This window comes from Aulonocara stuartgranti (assembly GCF_965226115.1).
Source record: "Aulonocara stuartgranti genome assembly, chromosome: 18".
NCBI classification, from domain to species: domain Eukaryota; kingdom Metazoa; phylum Chordata; class Actinopteri; order Cichliformes; family Cichlidae; genus Aulonocara; species Aulonocara stuartgranti.
This window is the reverse complement of record NC_138954.1, coordinates 19,124,455-19,146,437: the sequence shown is the minus strand read 5'-3', so window position 1 is coordinate 19,146,437 and position 21,983 is coordinate 19,124,455. Positions and strand designations below refer to the sequence as shown.

The 21,983-nt window shown below is 42.0% G+C and overlaps 2 protein-coding genes and 1 long non-coding RNA gene across 5 annotated transcripts in view; 1 reads left to right on the top strand and 2 right to left on the bottom strand.

The window, feature by feature from the left end:
* Positions 1–13,178, bottom strand: part of clcn2a (chloride channel, voltage-sensitive 2a) — a 60,384-nt gene extending 47,206 nt beyond the window's left edge. The window contains exon 1 of the mRNA XM_082512163.1: positions 11,165–13,178. Coding sequence (XP_082368289.1) covers positions 11,165–11,215 — 51 coding nt within the window. The 5' untranslated portion in view covers positions 11,216–13,178. The remainder of the gene's footprint in view (positions 1–11,164) is intronic.
* Positions 13,179–14,609: 1,431 nt separating this feature from the next.
* Positions 14,610–21,969, top strand: thpo (thrombopoietin). 3 transcript variants are annotated; one of them, XM_082512160.1, is made up of 6 exons: positions 14,610–15,162; positions 17,270–17,478; positions 17,567–17,691; positions 17,878–17,964; positions 18,656–18,820; positions 21,082–21,969. In XM_082512160.1, the coding sequence occupies exons 2-6, from the start codon at positions 17,466–17,468 to the stop codon at positions 21,226–21,228; spliced, it is 537 nt and encodes a 178-aa protein (XP_082368286.1). In that variant the 5' UTR covers positions 14,610–15,162; positions 17,270–17,465; the 3' UTR covers positions 21,229–21,969. The 3 variants fall into 3 exon arrangements, with proteins under 3 accessions (XP_082368286.1, XP_082368288.1, XP_082368287.1); XM_082512162.1 differs by lacking the exon at positions 17,270–17,478; XM_082512161.1 differs by lacking the exon at positions 14,610–15,162 and having other exon boundaries at positions 17,264–17,478.
* On the bottom strand, positions 15,242–17,018 carry LOC309693160. The gene is made up of 3 exons (XR_014272586.1): positions 16,996–17,018; positions 15,612–16,807; positions 15,242–15,414 (listed from the first exon to the last, which is right to left on the bottom strand). It is a non-coding gene; the product is annotated as an uncharacterized lncRNA (long non-coding RNA).
* Positions 21,970–21,983: the final 14 nt, after the last annotated feature.

Genomic DNA, 21,983 nt, shown 5'->3' with positions numbered 1-21,983 from the left:
AAGCCATCATCATCACTAGCAGAAACCACAGCAAGAGACAGTTTGTGGGAATTTTTTTGACAGCCGGGTTAGAGAAGCTCATTTTACCCACAATGCAACTGGTGATCCTGCTGTAGAGGTCTAAAGATACCTCACTAATCATTTGTTCCAAGGGCATATGATCGAAACAGCATTTTGAGACAGTAATCCATGCCTTTGTTACTTCTAGGCTGGATTATTGTAACGCACTTTATTTTGGGGTTAGTGATGCGTCCATTAGGCGCCTGCAGGTTGTGCAAAATGCTGCAGCACGTCTCTTAACTGGAACAAAAAAGTTTGAGCACATTACCCCAATTTTAATTTCACTCCACTGGCTACCTGTACATTTTAGGATTGTTTTTAAAATTCTCTTATTTGCTTTTAAATCTCTTAATGGCCTGGCCCCCCCCCCCCCCCCCCCTACCTCTCGGAGCTACTACAACCATATACACTTCCCCGTTCCCTTAGGTCCGCCAATCAGCAGCTCCTTAAGGTACCAAAAACTAAGTATAAATCTAAAGGTGATCGTGCTTTTGCTGTAGTTGCTCCAAAGTTGTGGAATGATCTACCCTTGCATGTTAGGCAGGCCTCTTCTCTCTCTGAATTTAAAAGTCTTCTTAAAACATATTTATTCGCTGAAGCCTTTGGCATTGATTAGAGGGGTTGACTCAATTTGTTTTGACATGTTTCAATTTATTTTAGTTTTTTAGTTATTTATTTTATCTTATCTCATTTTAATTTTCTTTACTTATGCTTTTAGCATGTACAGCACTTTGTGAACTCTGGTTTTATGTTAAAGTGCTTTATAAATAAAGGTGGTATGGTATGGTATGGTATTAGTTTATTGGCAAGTGGATTTGTGGTATATCCATGACTTTCATCTCAGCAAAAACTACAAAATTCCTGCGTAGACTTGCAACAACTCAGTTATGTGACTTAATTTGCTAAGAGAGAAGTGAAAAACAGAAAATGAAATTTTGAATAAAAATCTGCACATATGACAAATGAAGACATTAGACATATTTTACTTGATTTTCTCTTATTGATCTTCATTTTCAGTCAGCACAATGACTCATTCATTCACACTTCAATCCACCGCACAGGACACATCTTCCACAAGGACTACGTTTAGCATACCTACAAAGAAAACGTTCATTCCCACAAAACCTGTGTGGTTATCACAACAAACATAGTGGCATTTTGTCAGGGTACTGGGTCTGTGACCCAGTGTTTTGTGTTTGTTGGTTAATTTATATTCCTTCATTATTGTTATTCAAGGTTTGGGGTCTTTTTAATGTTTTTTGCTCATGTTTATTTGTAGTTCCTAGGATTTAGGTTTCTGTTACTTTGCCTTTCCTGTGTTCCACGTCTAGTCACTCTTGTCTCCATGTTCCCTCTGTCTCCCCAGTCAGTCATGTCTCTGTGTCACGTCTGTCTTTGTGATTGTCACCTGTTTTATTTTGATAGTCCCTGTCCTGTGTGCAGTGCATCTAGTTTTGCTTCCTCTTGTCTCATTATGTCTGATTAGTCCCAGCTGTGTTTCCCTCCTGTTTCCCATTCCCTCGTTACTCCCTTTTGTATTTAAGCCCTGTGTTTTCCTTTGCCCTTTGTTGTGTCATACCGCCTTATGTTCTTTAAGTCTCTTCATGGTTCTGGTTTCTAGCTTTGTTCTGTACTACTTTCCTGGTGTTTTTTGTTCTTAGTTTCTTACTCAGGGTTTTGGGTTGTTTTGGTTTTTTTTAGTTTTTTTTTATGGAGAAGTTTTCCCAGCGAATAAAGCTGCCGTTCTAAGTTTACCTTTTTCGTGTTGAGTCCTGTATTTGGACCCACTTCCTGCCTGCCACAGCACAGCCAAAATGTAACAATAGCAAAAGACGCCAGCAGGTGTCTCTGTGGAGAAGGGTTCGAAAACGAAAACTCTATATCAGGGGTGTCAAACTTAAATACACAGTGGGCCAAAATTCAAAACTGGAACAAAGTCGCGGGCTAACATTAATATTTATTGAAGATCTAGATAAAAGAATGAATCTTTTCTTATTGACTCAAACAAGTTTTGCTGAAAAACTGAATATGGAACAAGCAAAGCTTAATACTAAACAATATATATATTAGCTGTATAATACCAGTAGGCCAGCTCTAATAGTAATTTGGTATTGGCTTCGCGGGCCAAATGCAATTAGGCTGCGGGCCAAATTTGGCCCGCGGGCCAGAGTTTGACACCTATGCTCTATATGATTCACGCATAATCCTGAACATTTCTGGGTTTCACAAAGCCTTCACTAATATTAACTGGCAGCAATAGGGTTAATGATTAAGGGTTAATTTGGCTATCCCAATTGCACTTGGTTCTACCTGGAACCTTTAAAAGACACTTGGGATGCCTGGCAATCTCCTGACCTGAACCCGCACTTCAAATATTTCATTTCAGGTAAAAGTTGAAAGTTTTATTTTCTATTGGCTTAACCAAACCTGGCAGCCCAAATAAGTATTTTGATTTCTGGATGAGACCTTCACCAGTATCTTCACCAGCACAAAACACCAATGACTAAAACATCACAATGGAGTCCAATGTTTACTCTATTGCATACTTTTGGTCGCAAACAGTTTCTATTCGTGCATCCATAGATGCCTGTTTTATGTTCCACTGTGTTCACCAGCCTGACACTATGTCTGTGCACTTGAGTTTTTGACTGATTTCAGCTGCCACTCCCGTTTATGGTAAAGAACACAAAACGTTGAGGGCATGACTCAATGTAGTCCTTTGCAAAGCTGGTTCATGTGATGACACTTGGTAGATTTGCTTCTATCAGCAACAGATTGAAACTTTGTTTAAAAATTTCAGTAGAAAGTGAAAACAGAATTTTACTGTCTAGTATCCATAATATCACGATGTGCTGACAATGTGCCAGTAAGCCTGCAGCACCGATTTAAGACATTCTCCCATCAATGTGAAAAAAGTTTGTAAGCAGAAAACACTCATTCCTTTTTTGGCATGTATTCACCATAGATTCTTTTCAATGAGTTTATGCAATATTACATTTATTCCCATTCAGAGTGCAGGAATTTTTCACCAAGCCCTTGGTGATTTGAATTGATTAGGGGAGAGTTAGACCACTGCAGCAAAATGGCTTAAAGTCTTGGCTCTGTGGTCTCGTGTGTGTGTGACCGCCCTTTTGCTATTGAGCCCAGTTAATCGTGGCACTGTCATCTTAAACATCTGAGTGTCATCAGGGGGGAAAGAAATGTCCACTGATGGAGGAAAACCTGGTCATTCAGTATGTTTCAGGTAGTCAGCTGACCTAATTTTTTGCACCCATCATGTAGCTGAACTACATACCTAAACAACTGAAACAACCTCTGATCAAACACCGGCCCTACAGACAGGAGCTGACTATCCTGATGCACCTTCATTCTGGAAGAGGATAAATCTGGACTCATCGAACCACGTGACCTTTTTCCATTTATCCAGAGTTCAATCTTTACGCTCCCTAGCAAACTGAAGACCTTTTGCTTTCCAAATTAGCGTCACCGATAATTAATTTAGTCCCAGTCCCCAGAGTTCTCTTTGGACTGTGCATGTGGAAATGTTCTTACTTTCGCTATTAAATATGAACACCAGTTGTACTGTTTTTCTAGAAACATTTAAGTAATCAATCACGACGACTCATGAGGTTTTGTTTCTTAACGTCTTCGAAGGTAATGTTTCTCCACTATCCTTCCTGGTTTTAGTAACGTGTTGGACAGTTCTTAATCCAGCTTTAGTTTCAATAATCTCTCTAGTTGTTTTTTTCCTTAAAGAAAACCAATAATTTGATGCTTCTGACACATAGGAACATCTTTTTCATAACCACAGAATATGTAATGAGAATGAAATGCGAAGCTACACACTGCATCAGTTAAGCTTAAAACCCTGTTATCAGCCAAAACAGTAATCACTGTAGTAATTATCTAATTACTACATAATCCAGGTGGTGACTTTTTTTAGCCAATTATACACAACAAAATCACCCATTAGCACTTGACTTGTGTGGCCTGACCGTAAGCGAGCATCGACAAACCTATTGTTAGTTTTACAGTTGATTTTTATAATCAGCATTAAATTTGTTAATTAATTTTTGGCTTCACCTGAAATTTAATCACCTGTGAATGGTTGTAAAAAAAAAAAAAAGCCCAAATCTGTCCTCTGAGTTACCCTAAACTGATTAACACTACAAGCAGCAAAGTTATTATACAGCCAGGCATGGTTAGCTATACTGAAATGCTGCTCTAGCACTCATGAACATCATATTTGGACTCGTGTGTGTCTGCGAACATGAATAAATGCGCTTCGTTGAGCTTTACAGTATTAAAGCAATGCTGCTAAAAAACTGAAGCCTCCTCAACTTTGATCAGTCCCTCATCGCGTCCATCACACAGCAGCAAGTGTTGGCTTCAGTCTGTAGCTTTATAATGCCCACGTCCTTTCAAATGTCTAGTAGTCAGTCTATTTTGGCAGTGTGAGCACAGCTTTTCAAATCAAGCCACCAACATTTTAACAAGAAGCGAGGACCACTTGTCCTGCGACATTCTACTGCGTAAGACCCCCTACTTTACTGTTACACCACACTCTCCCGCTCGACCCCCTACTTTACTGTTACACCACACTCTCCCGCCTTTCTAAGTCCGACCATGTGCGAGTCCAGAACAACAGATTAACTAAAACGTCCTATATGATTCAGCAATTATCAGGAGCGCTGCGAGACAATTTATTCACCATGAGGCGACACCAAGGACAAATATTTGACGCTGTAATGATGAAGGCTGGAACATCAAAAAACTTCCATCCTTGCTGCTTTTTATTAACACATATTCATGGAGTGATTTTAATTTCTTCTGTTGTGAATGACGGATGTTTTAGACCCTTAAACTCCTACATACCGACAAGGCCGTGTGATTACTTACGCGCATGCTGAGTGTGTATTGATGAGAGCAGGAGAACAACAAGAGGACTAAAGCACTCGAGCTAATCTGGACCCTGCAGCCTCCAGGGACAGGAAAATTGAATTAGAGGAGGAAGTGACACATTCAACTCACTCGACTGTCTACATTTGCATTCAGGCAGGTAGCGGAGGCTGCTTTTAGGATAGTTAACCGTGAGTCAGAGCTCCACGCAGCAGAAAACCTTTTTGTAGTCGAGCAGACTTGTGCACACGTGTGAGGAAAAAAATTACAAAATACACTTCAGTCACACCGGTGGGAAAGCAGAACACGGGATGGGAGACAGCCGAAGGACTGAGAGAGACTCAAACATCAACATACTTATTTAAGAGAGGTGTTTTTGTTTTTTGCATATGCAACTAAATGTTAAGCATTTAAATTTGATTTGTGCAATTCAAACTGTTAAAAGATACTTTTAATCAACAATGTGTGTACATTCTTTTTGTCGTTAATGGTGTTTTATACTTAAAAGCTTCTGTATACGTAGTTGACGTCATGCACACGTTGCTTAAGAGTTGAACGTGATACAACCTCAGGTCGCTAAGGACAAATATGGATTCCCTAGTGAGTGATTATTGGAGGTGAAAAACTGTCACCAGGTGAAATTGGTGCCAAAGCGGGTGCTGCACCTAAAACCTCCTCAGCAGCCAACAGATTGCTGCAGTCACCTGTAGTTTGTACGGAGGACCTTGCAAACTACTAGCTGAGTGGAAACGCGAAACGGAGTATGTTCCCCTTCAAAATAAAAGCTGTGCTTTACTGCTGCAACAAGCATGTTTCAAATGGTTACCATTTCCGTTTGGAGTCACATGTTTCGCATTTTCACTACCGCTAGGACAGAGCCATTTAATTTGAATGAAACTTTCTTGATGGCTCTGCTCTTGTAGAATAACTGGAGACCAAAACAACATACTCCATGCAAACTACAGGTGATACGTGTCAATCTTGTACTGATCAAACCAGTTGCAACCAGTCACAAAACACAATTTCCCTCACGACCAGTTGTACGATATCTTCAGGCAAACTGTAATATTGTTGCCAGGGAGTTACTGGCCTGTGTGACTGAGGCCTTATTCACTTGACCTTACATTGTCACCGTGAATGTAACATTTCCAAAACGACGGACAAGTCAGCATCATGTGGTTAGCAGTCAGGTGTCTGCAAAAATTCAATACTGCACTGTGTTTCATATATTATTTTCCCCAATGCCTCTCGTTCATCTGTTCATGGTGTACGCACACACACACACACACACACACACACACACACACACACACACACGCATGCACACACGTACACGATCCATCCAATTGGAATCATCTGGTTCCCTCGGGCCTCTCTCATATTGAACTGTCAATCCTGCAAACTTCGGTACCTCTTCAGCCAAGCCTTGATGTTGTTATTTATTTGAACTTTATTCATTTTGCTCTTTTAGATTTGATTGAAGTTCAACCCTGCAGTGACTCGACTGATTAGTCTATCAACAGATGCCTAAATGTCAGAAAATGCTGATTTCCTTTGTGTTATATGAGTCTAAATATCTTTGGGTTTTGAACTTTCAGGGGATGAAAAAGCAGGTTTTTGATTTGAATATTAGAAATCATGGAGATAATTCATATTTAGTCATGAAAATATTGCTTGAAGCTATTACTACATCCATAGATCGTACCCGGCTAAGATCTGTCACAAAGGTTTTTTTTAACCTGCCAGCTCTCTACTATAAAATCTGTATGACATTTGACGGCACTAATATAAGAACAGAGCAGTAACAGTTCAGTGATTTCACAGCAAGCAAGTGTTTGTCATGTGTGCCGCCTCCTGTACGTTCCACACAGGCGGCAATCTCTCCTAAGCCGAAAGGAAAAGGAATATATTACCAGTGACATGGGGAGTTGCAGTAGGGAGAAAATCAGGAAGTGTAAGGAAAGAGAGCAGTGGGATGACGTTAAGACAAAAAATATCCAGGTGGCCTGGAATCAGAGCTGAGGACCTGTCGTACACCCTAATCACCCACCCGTCAGCACAGTTACACATTTAGCCTGATATTGTGCTTTCAGTATTGCTCAACAGTATACAGTATAAATTAGTTAAATTAGTTAGCCACATCAACCAACTATGCCGTTATTATCATAGGATAAATGTATATTGCCTCTGACATTGACCTTTACTGCATTTTTAGTTACTGAGCACATTTACTCGTCCACCGCTTTGTTTTACACGTTGCTAATCATGAATTTTGGTTTGTCAACATTTCACTATTTGAGTTTTAAGTCACTGTCCCCTGCATCCACTTTGAAGTTGTTCCACAGAGCATGTAACCATTTAAACATTTTTAATGGCTACTATGCATTTCTTTTAATGGATACCATTTAGCTCATGAACACAGTACAATGAGCACGGGCTATTTTAAGAAGCGCCTAAAATTAGATTTTCTTCTGTCTACAGTCTCTGCAGTGGCCTGTTCAATTGTGTGCAGGTAACAGCACTATTTGGAAGTGACAGGACCTGAAATGGACTCGAGCCAGCGTCTGTGTGGGAGAACGAACAGAATGCTGACTAAGAGCAACTAAACCCCCCTGAAGAGACAGCGCTTTTATGTGTGTGTGTGTGTGTGCAAAAACAACAGAGAAAGAGGCTGAAAATATATGAATATAAATGTACACAGTGTTTGAATCCTGAAGAGATCTCATCATAGAGCGCAAAGGCAACTTTTGAAGCTAGCTGCACCAAATGGCACTGAGAGAAATGGTAACACTTTTGTTAATTCCAAAAGGCAGAAATCCTTCAGAGTGACACAAGTAAACTGCAAGCAGCATGTTCATATTTACCAACCCAACTGGTCTGTGACACTTTGCACCAAACAATACAAAAGAAAGAAGAGAGGCAATAGACTCGCACTGGTGAGTCCAGTTTTCTGTAGACAGAGCGCCTGCTCGCTGCTGATCTAGAGGCAATCTGTGCATACTAACAGGCTATGAAAATAGTGTGTTAGCACCGTATTTGTATGGATGCATGTATGAAAAAGATGCACGTAAGTTGGGTTTTTGTATTAAATAAAGGAACATTTTTGAGAAAATCTCCATAATCTATACAAGAATTTGAAATCCACATGCTAAAATTCGGTCTCGCTGGGAAAATATCAAATGGATTTCTTTCCTGGTGTGCCACTGTGTGCTCTCTTTACATAAAAATGCAGTAATGTTGCTTTATATAGTCAGCGTCCACACACACACACACACACACACACGCTGAAAGTGATTTTAAAATAGCAAGAATTGGATCGCTAAAAGGCACAAATAAAAAAAAAACACCTTGTGTAGACTTCCATACATTTTTACATACATTTACATACACATACATTTCAACATGTGTACAGTAGGTGCTGTATATTTCTGTGGCGCTGCAGTGCTCTGGTGGTGGTGTTGGTGGTGATAGTGCCGGTGGAGCGCGGCTGGCTTCTCCTTCTCAACTGGATGAGGACTTTGATCCTTGCAGCAGTGGAATGTAAAAGCCTCCTGCTGCGGGAAGGACACGAACGGGCTGTTGCTGACATCTGCTCTGACAACGACTTCACCACGCACTCGTTTAAGACTGTGTACGTAGGCAGACATATGCGTAGGTGCAGTGCATACCCTCCCACACAAACACACACTCACGTATAATCACAAACTAACTGCACATGCAGGACCTATAGAGCAAACTTGCCCACGCTTCTGAAAAGAGAAAACACACGCAAACCCAATGACACATTCAGACCTCCCACACCTCTGAGAAAGGCCTTTGAAAAAGCTTCAGATGGAAGCGGCAACACCTCGACAACCAAGTCACCACAACACCGTCTGTCTCTTTTCTTTTCAGTCTCTGACCTGCCTCTTCTTCACTTTACCTGCTCCGTTCCTCCGTCCCACGAGACAGCGGGGAGGCAGAAAGCCGCCGCACGCCGTCCCAGCATGCCACTGCACCTGACAGTTGTAGAAGCCAGTGACCCATGCACCAAATTGTTGTTTGCTTTCAAACTGTCACACGCAGATTCCTCCTGCAGAAAACAACCGCTACTGCCTAAAATGATCAAATTCATTCATGCTTCCTTCTTGTGAAAGTCTCAATGGTTATTAATAACTTATTTTTCTCAGTTTTTGCTCTTCTCTTTGGATAATAAGCTCAGAGACATCAGTGAAGACTGTGAATTCCTTCCAAAGCAATTTCCAAGAGCTAGGGTTTTGTGCAGCATCGGTGCACAATATATCAGTGGGTATTATTTACATCTCAGAAGTCAGTTTACTTTAGGGGTGGCTCTAATAAGAAATGCAAACATGGCCATCTGCAATGTAATTGTATCAATTATTCAGTTGTTAGTACCATTTATATGACAAGTTTGTAATACCCAGCACAGCTTTTCTTAATGGATTGTCACAGCAGCGCTGAGAGGCTGTAAAAGCTCCAGCTCCAACAGCAGTAATAAATTAAAGGGTTTTTTTTTTTGTCTCATTGTCTTGTAAAAACTGCTGCTCGGTGTATTAAAAGATTTTTGCCAGTATAGTGTAAATACAGGAGGGGAAAGCCTTTTTTTGGACTACAATACGTGTAAATGAAGGGATGGTGTTTCTGCGCTTCCTCATCCGGCAGAAGTTATCAAACAGATCTCCATATCGCTCTATCTGCTCCGTGTCATCTGCTCAGTCCTGCTACAGCACCCGTGTTCCTCTGCTGCCAAAATCCAAGCATTACTGAAAATCCTCTGAATCTTGCTGATGGCAAACAATAAAACACAAAAGATCCTTTTGTCAACATTAGAATCCAATTTTAGACTGCAGCCACACTTTGAAGAAACACTGCGAGCCTTTACTTATCAGATTTTTTTTATTTGTATCCATCTCTCAGTTTTCCCCGGGAGAAGCACAGATGTTTCACCTGCACGAAAGTATGTGATGAATAGCGCTGCCACTTTGTACCTATAGGAAGCATTACGAGACACACTGCACCATGGCAAGCATGTGGAGAAACACACATATCTATTTTTGGGGTAATGGACTGCTGTACGGGGAGTGAATGATAAAGCCATTGATCGCAGTCCTATGGCCAGAGGAGGTTCTGGGGATAGATGGCACGTTCCAATCCTCAGAGACACCGACTGCCATTTTACATTACTATTGATCTAAGGCACACGGCACGGCATCGATCCCCCACACAAACAAGAACAGCAAAAACACCTCTGTACCACTTAACACCTATGCCGCTGCACGAACACAGACTGACCAACAGATCTCAAGTCCACATGTGCAAATCCACGCGAGACAAAAAAAACATGTCACCAGAAGCTAAAAGACAACTGCACACCAAGGCTCACAAATCAGTGAAGGGTGACACTTTAATCCACTGCTTTGCCTGACTGACTCCCTGCCAATCTGTCTGTCTCTCTCGTTCCCTTTATCTGAATATCACTGTTTCAAGTGCTCCAGGGTATCACTGTCAGCCAAGTGAAATGACATAAGTGAGGAAAACTAGTGCACGAGGAAATTAATATTCAGAAACACTCCACTTTTAGTTCATATGTGCAAGGGGCCACTCTCACAGACAGGAGGGCTGAGAGGAAGATAAAAGAGGGGAGGGTGGGGGCATTACTGGGGACACCAAGATGTGCAGGAGAAATGGAGAAGATAAGAAAATACAGGACATGATTGGAATACAAAAGCACCCAGCAGGCTCTGATGTGCATTTCAAGGTTATTAACATCTAAATAATAAGCAATTAGGACACATATGAGGTTAATATAGATAGGCAAACATGAGATTCTGCAAGCCGAACTAATTAATCTTACGTGGTTTGGTGACATCGGAATTGACTGGGATTAATTAGGAGGGTCGGTGCAGGCAGAGGCTGAGAGTGATGCAACACCTGTGGATCAAGGTGAATGACTGGAGAGCAGCGAGTGACGTTACATATCACAGGAGGGAGAGCACACCGAAACCCTTTCTTCATATTTTAAAAGAAAAAAAAATAGATATCTTATTTGGTTTTGTATAGAAATGTTGGACACAGGAGCTGCACACTCTCCTGCTATTCTCATCCAGGACACGGCTGAACAGGCACCAGCTGCGCCCGTCCTCCAGTCAAACAAGCATCCATGAAAGCCCTCCACACGACTCAAACCGAGATCTGTGAAACTCACCAAAGTTTGCTGGTACTGAAGCGTCCTGTTTTCGGCCTTGTCCTTCACCATTGCGGCAATATCCCCATTGAAGACCCCCACAAAAAAGAAATCCGAGACTCTCAGGAGTCGCCCGCTAATCAGTCTGTGGAGGAGGAGGAGGAGGAGGAAGACTCTGTGCTGCCGCCTGCCATCTCGTGTGCAGAGAGTAACAGGTTTCTTTATCGTAAGACCTCCTGCATGGTGCAAAGCGAGGTGGGTGCACCGGATTGAGAGCCACGGCCGGCTGTAGCGTCACAGCAGCGCTGGTGAGGCTGGACTGCATACACCGCCTCCCTCCTCCACTCTCACTGTGCTGCCGCTGCCGCTGCTGTCTGTCTCTCTTTGGACTTACTGGACTTGAGGATGTTCGCATTTTATTCTGCTTTATTTTTTCGTGCTTTAGTGCGAGGGCGTCAGGTAGCCTGCGGCTCTGCCGAGATTGTTTCGGACAAACATCATGGACGACCCAGCTCTCCTTTGCTCCTGATTTGAGTCATCACTGGATTGATCAAGTGTGATGAGTAATGTAGTGGGCTTAGCTTTATGGCTCAATGAGTGTCAGAAAGAAGTCCTTACAATATCCCAGCAGGGCTGTCAGGACGAGGTGTTGTGACAAAAAAGTCATTTTTGGTGTTTTGTTGTTTTTTGTTTTGTTTTTTAAAACGGTTAATGTCCTTGTATATTTTTTTATATTTTGGGGTTAATAGGCTGTAACCAATCGAATTTTTGAAGGTGTTATACACATTTGAGTCAAATAAGTGATGCCCAACCCAGCAGGAATTCTGGCTCCAGCAGATTGGAAGGTTGGTGAGAAGGTGACAGCTGTTGGTGTGATTATTTGGAAATGGAAGAAACATATAAATGATCCAGAGAAGGTTTAGGAGAAAGTCAGATGAAACCACAATCAAGCTGTTTGGCATCTGCTCGATCCTCCGTGTTGTTTATGACCCAAAGAGCAGCATCCCCACATCAAGCACAGAGGTGGAAACATTCTGCTGTATGGCTGTTTGTCTGCTAAGGTTACAGAGCGACTTTGTTACATTGAGGGGACAAAGGACAGAGCCATGTACAACAGTGTTCATTTTACTGACCAATAATTTTGATCAGTTTTTATCAATGACCTTTTCTGCTGATAAAAACAAGACGATAACTAAATAAAAACAAATGCACCAGCACAAAAACTGGGATGGAAATGTACTGACATTTGTGTCAATGAATAAAAACAAGATGAAACTTTTCTGGAGAGATGAAATCCAATCAGAACTAATTAAGTAGTGTACAAAGGCGGGATGAGTGTGAAAGTGATCTGGTCAGAGGTAATCTCCAGGTTAGGTACGCACATTTTATCTGTGCCTGAAAAGCAGAATTGGGGGGGCTAACTACCTGGACTAAAAGTAAAAGATTGAACTTAATCAAATTTTGTTGTCAAAATTAGCACCGATGTACCATAGACCTTTGGTCGAGAGCCTGCTTCCCTCAGTCACAACACTGACGATGGGTCATAGATGGGCCGTCCAGCACGACAGTGACCCAAAACATACCACTGAGGAAACAAAGGAGTACGTTAAGAAGAAGCACATTAAGGTCATGGAGTGGCCTAGCAAGTCTCCAGACCAGCCAAGAAACCTAACAGACTTTGAAAGCTTCTGTAAAGAGAAGTGGGCTAAAATCCCTCCTGAGATGTGCACAAACCTGATGAGCAACTACAAGAAACATCTTATAGCTGTACTCACTAACAAGGGTTTCTCCATCTTGTGCTAAATCATGTTTTGCTTGGGGATCAAATACCTATTTCTCTCACTCATGTTTTTTTATCCTGTATTTTGGCCGGCTGTCTCTTTAAAAGCAGATTTTTTTTTATCTTAATGAGACGTTTTCAAGGCTATATAAAAATTACTGACTGCAGCTTCTACCTTGTGTCTCAAAATGGCTTGAAATCATTCAAGAGAGATATGTTTGAGAGATTACAGGTCAGCAAGTCATTTACATCAGTTTAAATACCAGCAATCACTTTTTGGCATAGCCTGTAGAGGATCTTGTTTGTCGGTCTATGTCACAGCATCTGACTGCATTAAATCCTTCATAGATATTTTAAAAAGATAAGTCAGCATGTGTGATAATATCTCTCAAACATGAAAAGTGAAGTGGGCAAAACTGAAGCAAGGTCAAAGTGAATTCCCATAAAGCAACTCATTAGTGTGTGTAATTGAGCCCTCCATCATTTGCGGGGTAACTACGTTGGTGTTGCACTCTTTTGTGCTAAAACCGAACATAACCCTGATGACATGATCAAAGTTGTTTTCACTGACTTTAGAAATCTCCTCTGGGAGCCACAGACAAGATGCAACTGTTTTCTCAGCCCGTTTAGCGCCTCCCATAACAATTACGCTGAGTTTCACATGAGAAATCTGTATCGTGTGGCCTTAAATTTTTAAACATTCTCGTGTTGATGCAATCTGAGCTAAAATGACAGTAACTCTCTGACTCTTTGAAGCACGAAGGCAGCACACTCTCAGGATGAAATGAGGAAAATATAAGAGATTTTTTATGTGAAAAATGTGCGAGCTGGAAATGCCTCATATTGTGCTGGAAACTAAAATGCATTTCTCTCTGCAAAGCTTTTTCATTCAAAAAGAAATCCAATCCAAAAGTAAATAAATAAATAGAAATGTTTCTTGATGTGATGTTTTAACATGCTTTGGAGTGACCTTTTCCTCTAAAGGCAGAAGTGGACTTCGGGGAAAAAAGTTAACTACTAGGACTGTACTGACTATATTTTAAGTAGTGTTTAATTTCTTCAATTATAAAATACAGAAAAATGCACAGATTTCTGTTAGGTAAAGTAACACAGGCTCATTGCCATTCCTCTGTGCAGATTAATCAACGGTCACACACAAAGGCCTATTTGAGACAGAAAACCCCGCACAAGTGTTCATGTTTTTCCTATAATTTGTCACCCATCTGTGCGTGTCTCAAGAGAGCTAGTATCCACCTCCAAACGCTCACACGAGAAGACTTGCTACACATTCAGATCATTTCCTTTTCCCACATGTGCGGTGTAATTATACTGCAAGCAGTCATCTCTCTGGGCTTTCACTGGAAGGCTTTTCAGAGGTGCTACATACTGGCAGTGAAATCTACTGCCCTGACAGATGTGCTGCCAAGTGGGCCTCACACCTAAACGATAACCACTGTTCCAGGGATTCACTGCTTCAAAAAAAAAAAAAAAAAACAAACCTTCATGTCTGCCAATATTTTTTTCTGTTTGGTTTCAGGACGTTTAAAACTTTTTTTTTAAGCCAAACCAAAGAGTCTTTTCTAAACTGCTACTTGCATTGTTAGAAAGTTTTACCACCAAATGGCGGGTTGCTAATAAATTCTTGAAATTGTGGCTCTCACATTAAAAAATTGAACCAGTCTCAGGTCATCCTGAATAAAAAACATCACAACTTCCTGTGGGGACTAGTTTGACTGGCTGACAGTCCTGCAAAAGGCTGCAGCTTATTGGCTATTGGCAAGGCAACCGGTTCAAAGCGCTGGGCCACAGGCACCAAAATGAACCAGGCCCTCAGAGACCACTGTGGCATTTTACCTAAAAACACACGCCCAGAAACACACATGTTCACAAAAAACAATTGTTCATGCTCTTCGTGTTCATATGCACCGTGGGCTTCCAACTCGGCCTTGCATTATAACCTTGAGAGCAATATGTGTCACTGGCATCATTATATCAAGGACCTGGCATTCATAAACGGGCAGAGGTATTGTGTGTATTGTGGTCCTGACAGCAGAGAAACTGGGTGCTCTGCAGCCCCAAGCACCAGCACACTGACCCACATCTCTCCATTTCTACAGGAGTTTTTAGAAATCTATCACCTGTGCACGGAGGCCAGTGTGGCACCAGCATACAGGAGGAAAAAAAACCCACAGACAGATTGATGTGTTTCTTACCCACTGATCCTCGGTGTCTACATGAGGTAAGACGCTCTTCCGTATTATATAAAAAGCCTGTCATTAGAATTAAATGAATGTTTAGGTGGTGTATACATACGGATCACTGGCAAAGTTGTTTTGTTATGGAACATTTGGCATAGATGTGTGATACAGCCACACTGCCACAAGCACCTTGAGTCATTCCTCTGCAACATGAAGATGTGCAACCACCTGTGCCCCTTCAGTTTTGTGTGCCAAGTTTCTCAGTTGTCTTTCATTCCTGTTGGCTGATACAGCTGATAGAGAATAAGAAAACTGAGAAGAAATAAAGACAAAACGAAACCTGAACACCAGCAAATACACCAAAGCCCAGTTAGACCTTCAGTTAGAATTTGCCCTTGACCCTGGAATGAGCAAACTTTGGAACATTTTGTGACATTTGATACTTTAAAAAAAAGACAGAAAAGAGACACTAATCCAGCTGTGCACTCACGTTTTTTCCCTGGGCTGCTGTCTTCCTCTCTCCCTTTTTCCCCCCTGCTCTCCGGGCTACGTATTCAAAACCGTCAGCTCTGTCCTTCCATTGCGCCTTAGCAGGATTTTGACAGAAATAAAGTGGCGCACAGCCACAGGTTGTAGCGCTCACTCAGTCGATGAGGCGATCTGATTGCAGATGACTCCCGAAAATCGCACTTTACTCCCAGGAAGGGAAATCTCAGTAGATCCCAGAGAATGGCCTGTTGCTGGTGCGCATTCCATACAGCGCCGCGCCAAAGTTGTCAGCACCGCGCGTAATTACCGGCTTTGCGCCTCCAGAACGGCGCACAGAGGAGCAGCCAGCTGTTGGCTGAATCTGGAGACCATGAGCAACAGCAGCCGGCCGCCTGAGAGCGCGGCTGCACAAGTCAAAGAAACTCTATGATAAGATGCTACAGCCTCCTCATCTGCGCCTGCTGAGGTGGGAGGGAGACAGCGGGGTACCGGGTGTCGTGTCCGTGATGCAATGCGGGTACCGTCAATGTTACAGACCGCAGTTTTCTCCTCGTGTGCAGAAATCCAGGCGCTCCGCTCATCATATGCGGATCGGCGTCGCGCATTCGTCTTAATTAACAGCGGCCGGGATCGACTGCAGAAACAGAGGGAAGCTTGGAGGGGGGAAACAGAACATAGACTGAGTGTTGATGCTCGGTCATGCTCTGCATCCCTCTCTCTCTCTCTCTTTCTCTCTCTCCCTCTCTGCTCGCATGTGGCACCACCACCACCACACGCGCGCGCAAACACTTTAAGGTCCCATATTAAGCGTCGTGCGTCTTAATCATGACACGCAAAAATAGCTCGGGTGCAGGAAGGTGAAGACAGCGGGGCTCAGTCAATGTCCAGACTGAGGTGGTAGGATGATGAGCGCGTGTGACTGAAAATGAGGATGAATGGTGCACTCCCCACGTTGTCTCCTGTCCATGTGTGTTGACAGCTAATGCGCCTCCTTTTAACCTTAACCCTCACATGGCAGCTGAACTGGAGCCTCACCGCTTCGTCCTCCAGCTGCGACCCAAAAGGTAGCGCAACCCGGTGGGTGATTGCATGCATCCGGGTGCAGACTGTTCACTTCTCCTTCTCTGTCATGTTTACAAGCTATTAAGCGATCCTCGAGTGGGTAATCACGTTGCCAGTGATGTCACCTTGTCCTGCCTGCAAAGACCGCAAGCCTGTTTAGAAGTTACAAGCTGTGTCTTTCTATAAGCTTTTGTTAAAAAAAATGAAACATTTGCAATCTGCTGGGCGTTTAGGGCGCCTCAAATTCTCTAAACACATTAAGTCACGCATGCATTATGTCATCACACACAGGTTATACACCCACGGTGCTTACACACACCCACCTGCTGGCGCCTTTAGCTCCCTAGGACAGTTTGGGGACGTTTATGTACCCTGGCTGTGACTTCTATTGGCCAGCGCTAACCTGGACGAAAAGTAAATATCTTTCAGGACAGCTGTGTCAATGGATTCTTTCACAATAATAGATCATTAACCTGTTTTCCAGCAACGATGCTGTTCCCCGAGTATTACGACAGCCAACTCAGAAGCAAAATAGTCTCGCTGATATCAATAAAATGCCACTTTCAGTTTATAACATTCTGTTGTGCTGCGCAGCAGAGAAGTTGGAGCACATCCTGCTCTCAGGCTAGATAACACTCGCACTTCCCACTACTGAATGAGAAGGTGGGAAATCAAGTGGTGAGAAGACAAACAGGACACCACAGCAGACTCTGGGCATTTTCCACATTTTCAATTTCTGGGCACATCTCTTAATGGAACAAATGTGGACTCATACGGAGAAGCCAAGCAGGGCATGGCTTTAAGCAGTGAGTACAAAAGGTTGACTTATGAGTCTTTTATTACAAACTTTATTGGGACGGCTCACTTTCAGCATGTATTTCTGACCTTATCCAGGACTTCTGCTGCTCTGTATGATAGCCTCTGAAGTGTGGGACAGTGAGACCAAGTCCACAGAGTTTGTGTGCAGTAGAGCAGCCAGAAAGGCTTTGAATATTGTGCCCGAGATGTCCAGTGCACTGGTAAGAATGTCACTGCCTTCCTCTCTGGCTTCAAGATCAATTTATTTTAAAGAAATGGGTTGTTTCACAACCTCCATCTGGATGCTGTATCTAATCCGCCTGTTGTCTGTTGTTACCTGTAGTCAGCCTGTCCACCTGTCTGTCTTGTCTCTGTCACTTGTCTCTCCCGTGTCTCCTCCGTTGCAGAGTAATTGTAATGGCTCGGCAACCCTCTCCACACAGGTTCAGCTACCCTGCACTGAGCTTCACGCAGCATCTTGGGAACACAAATCGGTAATGCTGGCACACATATGAATCCATCCTCCACCGCAGCAGATTTGAGTAAAACATTTGGTAGCACTTTGTACAACAGCCCACAGCTTATGGTGTAATTTCCCAGTATTCACAGTGTGTTTTGTCTGAATTTAGGGTGTAATGTTCAGCACAATAGGCACAACAGAACAACTTGGTATCAAATTGGAGGATTTAAACTAATTAAGGAACAAATTGCACTGTGAGCATTTAGCAGTGAACACATTTTGGGTTATTATAAAGCAGGCCCAGATTACACTGTCAATATAATATGGAGAAAGATACCTTTGGGCTATTTTAGAGGAAAAGACAAACACTGCTTCCTCATTAAGGCTGTGGGCTGCATTATGTAATATCTTAACCTCCCCTTCTTACATTACTAATAGACATTTAGGGTTCATCGTCAACTTTGGGTAATTTGGGAAACATTAGGATGCTGATATACACAAAAGGTTCACATTAAGCAAAATACTTAAAGTATAATTCGTTTATTCTTTCCTTTAAAACCTTTTTGTTCTAAGTATTTTTAGGTACTGAAAATTACTCCCTAAATCAAGAAAAATTACACATAAAACGATCGAAAATTGCACCATAAGTCATGGGCTTTATTATGAAGTGCTGCCAAACATTTTATTACCTCTCCTCCCTTTTCTGAATGTGCATGTAACTGCAGGAGCAGGAGAAGAGAGGAGAGATAGTTGCATCTTTAAGGCTTCTTGTCGAGGGTGTGAAGTCTGAAAGGAGCCTCAGACCGGCAGGATGTGGCGCTTTGCTGCTGCAGAGACTGGAGAACAACATCAACAACTACCTGCTCATCATCACCCGCCTTCAGCTGAGCGTAAGACGCACTCACAGTGACAAGTTGCATGCAAACAAGCTCAGTAAGCACCGATTTGCCGTTCAGTGTAAGTGCAAATGGTAGACTAGCTGTAAATTTGGCCACAAAATTTCTGAATGTCTTGGATTCAGATATTTTCTTTAGGTAACGTAGAATTTCAGCTCCTTAGAAGCTTTCACTGTCAAACTAAAGTCTGCATGTCTTCTCACCTGCAAATCCAAAAGCTGACTGAGTGTCTCTGTCATTCAAGCACATCAGACACATTACGACACGTGTTGTGTTGATACAAGTTCGCACATCGTGAGGGAACACATGTAACGGGGTTCTCTACCACTGGTGTGCATGTGATACAGAGGCATTATCAGCTTCCTCTGGCGTGGAAATATCCTGGTTTCTCGTAAGTCTGTGAGTCTTTCTGGAATCTCCGTGCACTGGAAGCGATGATGTTATGCTGTGTGACCCGAGCTTTCCTTCCTCAGGACATGAAGAAGATAACAGCGCATACTTTGTTAGTGAGAAAGTTGTTCTCAGAAGTCATAAGGGCAAGACCACAAACTTAAGCTCAATGTGCGTGAGCACAGGTTTGCTGTTCACCCAAAAAGAAATTATATTTGACATGAATCTCATATTTTTAATCATCCAATCAGGTGTAAAGTGAATAAAAAATTTAGTACAGCACTAACAAATATAGAAATAATTATTTTTAGTTGAAATAATAATAACATTTTGCTTTGTTTATGTCAAAGAAACGACAAAGCATGTCAAACCTTTGACAGTCTTCTTGTTAGATGTAAAAGGCTGACAGTGTATTGTCGTCACCCTGCTAGGCTGGCAGTGTGGTAACCCAAGGTTGTGAATGCGATAACTCATGAATGAGGCAACGTAGGATTTTGAGATTGGTGTATCTGCTAGAAATCTCCAAGTAGTCTGAATCCCAGTGACATTGACCTCAAGGTCAAAGTCAGTCGTTCAACTTTCCTGAAAATCATCTGCGATTTTTCCAATTTATATCATAAGTGCTAGCAGGCTGAGGAGTAGCACTGCTAGTATTTTCAATTTTCAGCGTGTTCAAGCCTCATAAAGTGCTTCTCACAAGTGTGCTGCCCGCTCAATCAGGATACTTGCCAGAGCGTTCTCACTCCCGAGGCGTAACATGTCGACGTTTTGTCACGTCCCGCGGCGTTCCTGAGGAACGCGAAAGGAGACCTTCGGCGTTCTTATGGTACGCGGCGGGTTATGGCTGGAATCCAGTGCAATGACGCTCCCGCGGGAGTAGACGTTCCAGCCCTGTATTCCAGCCCTAAACCTAACCTTATCCCTAGCCCTGACCATAACCTTATTCCTGACCTTAACCAGGACTTTAATGAAGTTAAATAGCGTGTTTCTAAGCGATTTGAATAAAAAGAGCGAACATGTGTAGATTCAGTCCAGACGGTTCTCATATTTCCTCTTTTTTCCGAGGTCGTCATTTAGGAACGTGGTGGGTAGCCGAAAACGTAATATGGTGACGATTTGTCACCTAGCGTAAAATGTTACGCTTTGGGAGTGAGAACGGGTTGTACTTGCTACCTGCTTCTTCTTTAAATAGTTTGGATCTAGTGCTCGGTCCTGTCATAGGAGCAACCTGGCTCCAACTATGCAGCATCCAGAGGACCGATAGGACTGATAGCCTTCCTTATTAAAGATTCCTTTGATCCTGTACAAATCTCCCATTTTATCATCGTATTTGTGAGCCCGTCTTTACCTTTTAGTGGACAGTCTTAGTTGGGTGTTATTTTTTAATTTACAGCTCTGCCTCCAAGACCATTATCTGGATGCTAATCTAATCTAATTTTCATTTTTATGCTGTTTAGAGTCAGTTTGTGCTTTTCTATAAAGCGAGTGGTAAACACTTTTGGTCCATTTTACAATTATAATCATCCATAAAAAAGATGGATGCTCCAGATAATGAACTAACTAAATTAAAGTTTAATTAAACAGCAGGGGAAAAAATCAGCTGTGCTACTACAATACAAAAATAGTCATCAAATAGGAAATAAAAGATCTTTTTAACTATAATATTCGGTAATATAGAATGTGGTATTAAAACACACAGAGGCTCATTAATGACAGTCATTAAACCACCTACTGTCAATAATAGCCCAGTTCAACAACAATCTCATTTCCAGGTGACTCCGAACATTTTCACAGGCTTCATGCTCTTCCCTATTTCCATTTTAAAAACTACACATCATTGCTGTGTTTCCTATTTCAACCACCAGGGGGCAGTGGTGACTCCATCGCTGTCTTGTGTTCCTCGAAGCACTCAGAGTCTGAGAACAGTCCTGATGAGTTACAACCTGCTGATCTCAGCCAAGCTGGAGTGGTTCATGGTTGGCCTGGAGCACAAGTGCACCAATTCCCGGTGACACCGGAGCAGCTTTTCACTACTGCAGCTGGGGGTCGCTCACGAAGGAGGTCCATCAAAGCAAAAACTGGATTGATCTACATTTTTTTCCGTCACCTTTTCGCAGAAGTCACTGTTATGGATGTTCTGTTTTTTATAGCCAGAAGAGAGGGAATACTTCACTATCTGTCGGTCATTAAGATAAAGCAAAGCCAGGGTAATATGAATATAAGAAAAATGAATGTATGATATTGAGGCGTTTTATGTTTGTTTGTTTTAGTTTTATCTTTGTATCATTCTGCAGGACAGTGGAGATGCTTTAAATACGACTGTAAGCCTGTAGGTCCTACAACAGGCTAAAATCTGCCATGTAGCGTTTTTATGATGCCTTCAGACAACATCTGTATTATCTAAATCCTGGTTCCAGATGTTTTTCAGCTTAATAATGTAAACAGAATGAGACTTATTCCAACATATTTGTTGCTCTTCAGCCCTGCTAATACTGCAATATCTTTTTAGGAGAAAGCAAATGTGTTTTTCTCTTTGCACTTTTAAATCTTATCTTGTTTACCCTTTGAATAAGAGCATTGCTAAAGAAGTATGCTGCTATTTTTATCAGCATTATTATTATTAATATGATTATTATTTGCTTTTCTAGTACAAGAAATCTCCGTATTGTTGGAAAATTTCTCGATAGAATTCATATATTTTGCATTTAAAGATACATTATTCAAAATAATTGTGATACAGGACTTTTATAATATAGACGAAACACAG

What these genes read in the sequence shown, in the direction of transcription:
- thpo (XM_082512160.1), top strand. An exon ending in CCGAGATGTCCAGTGCACTG is followed by an intron (nt 17,692 to 17,877) that starts GTAAGAATGTCA and finishes CCTCCGTTGCAG; the next exon opens with AGTAATTGTAATGGCTCGGC. An exon ending in TCACCCGCCTTCAGCTGAGC is followed by an intron (nt 18,821 to 21,081) that starts GTAAGACGCACT and finishes TTCAACCACCAG; the next exon opens with GGGGCAGTGGTGACTCCATC.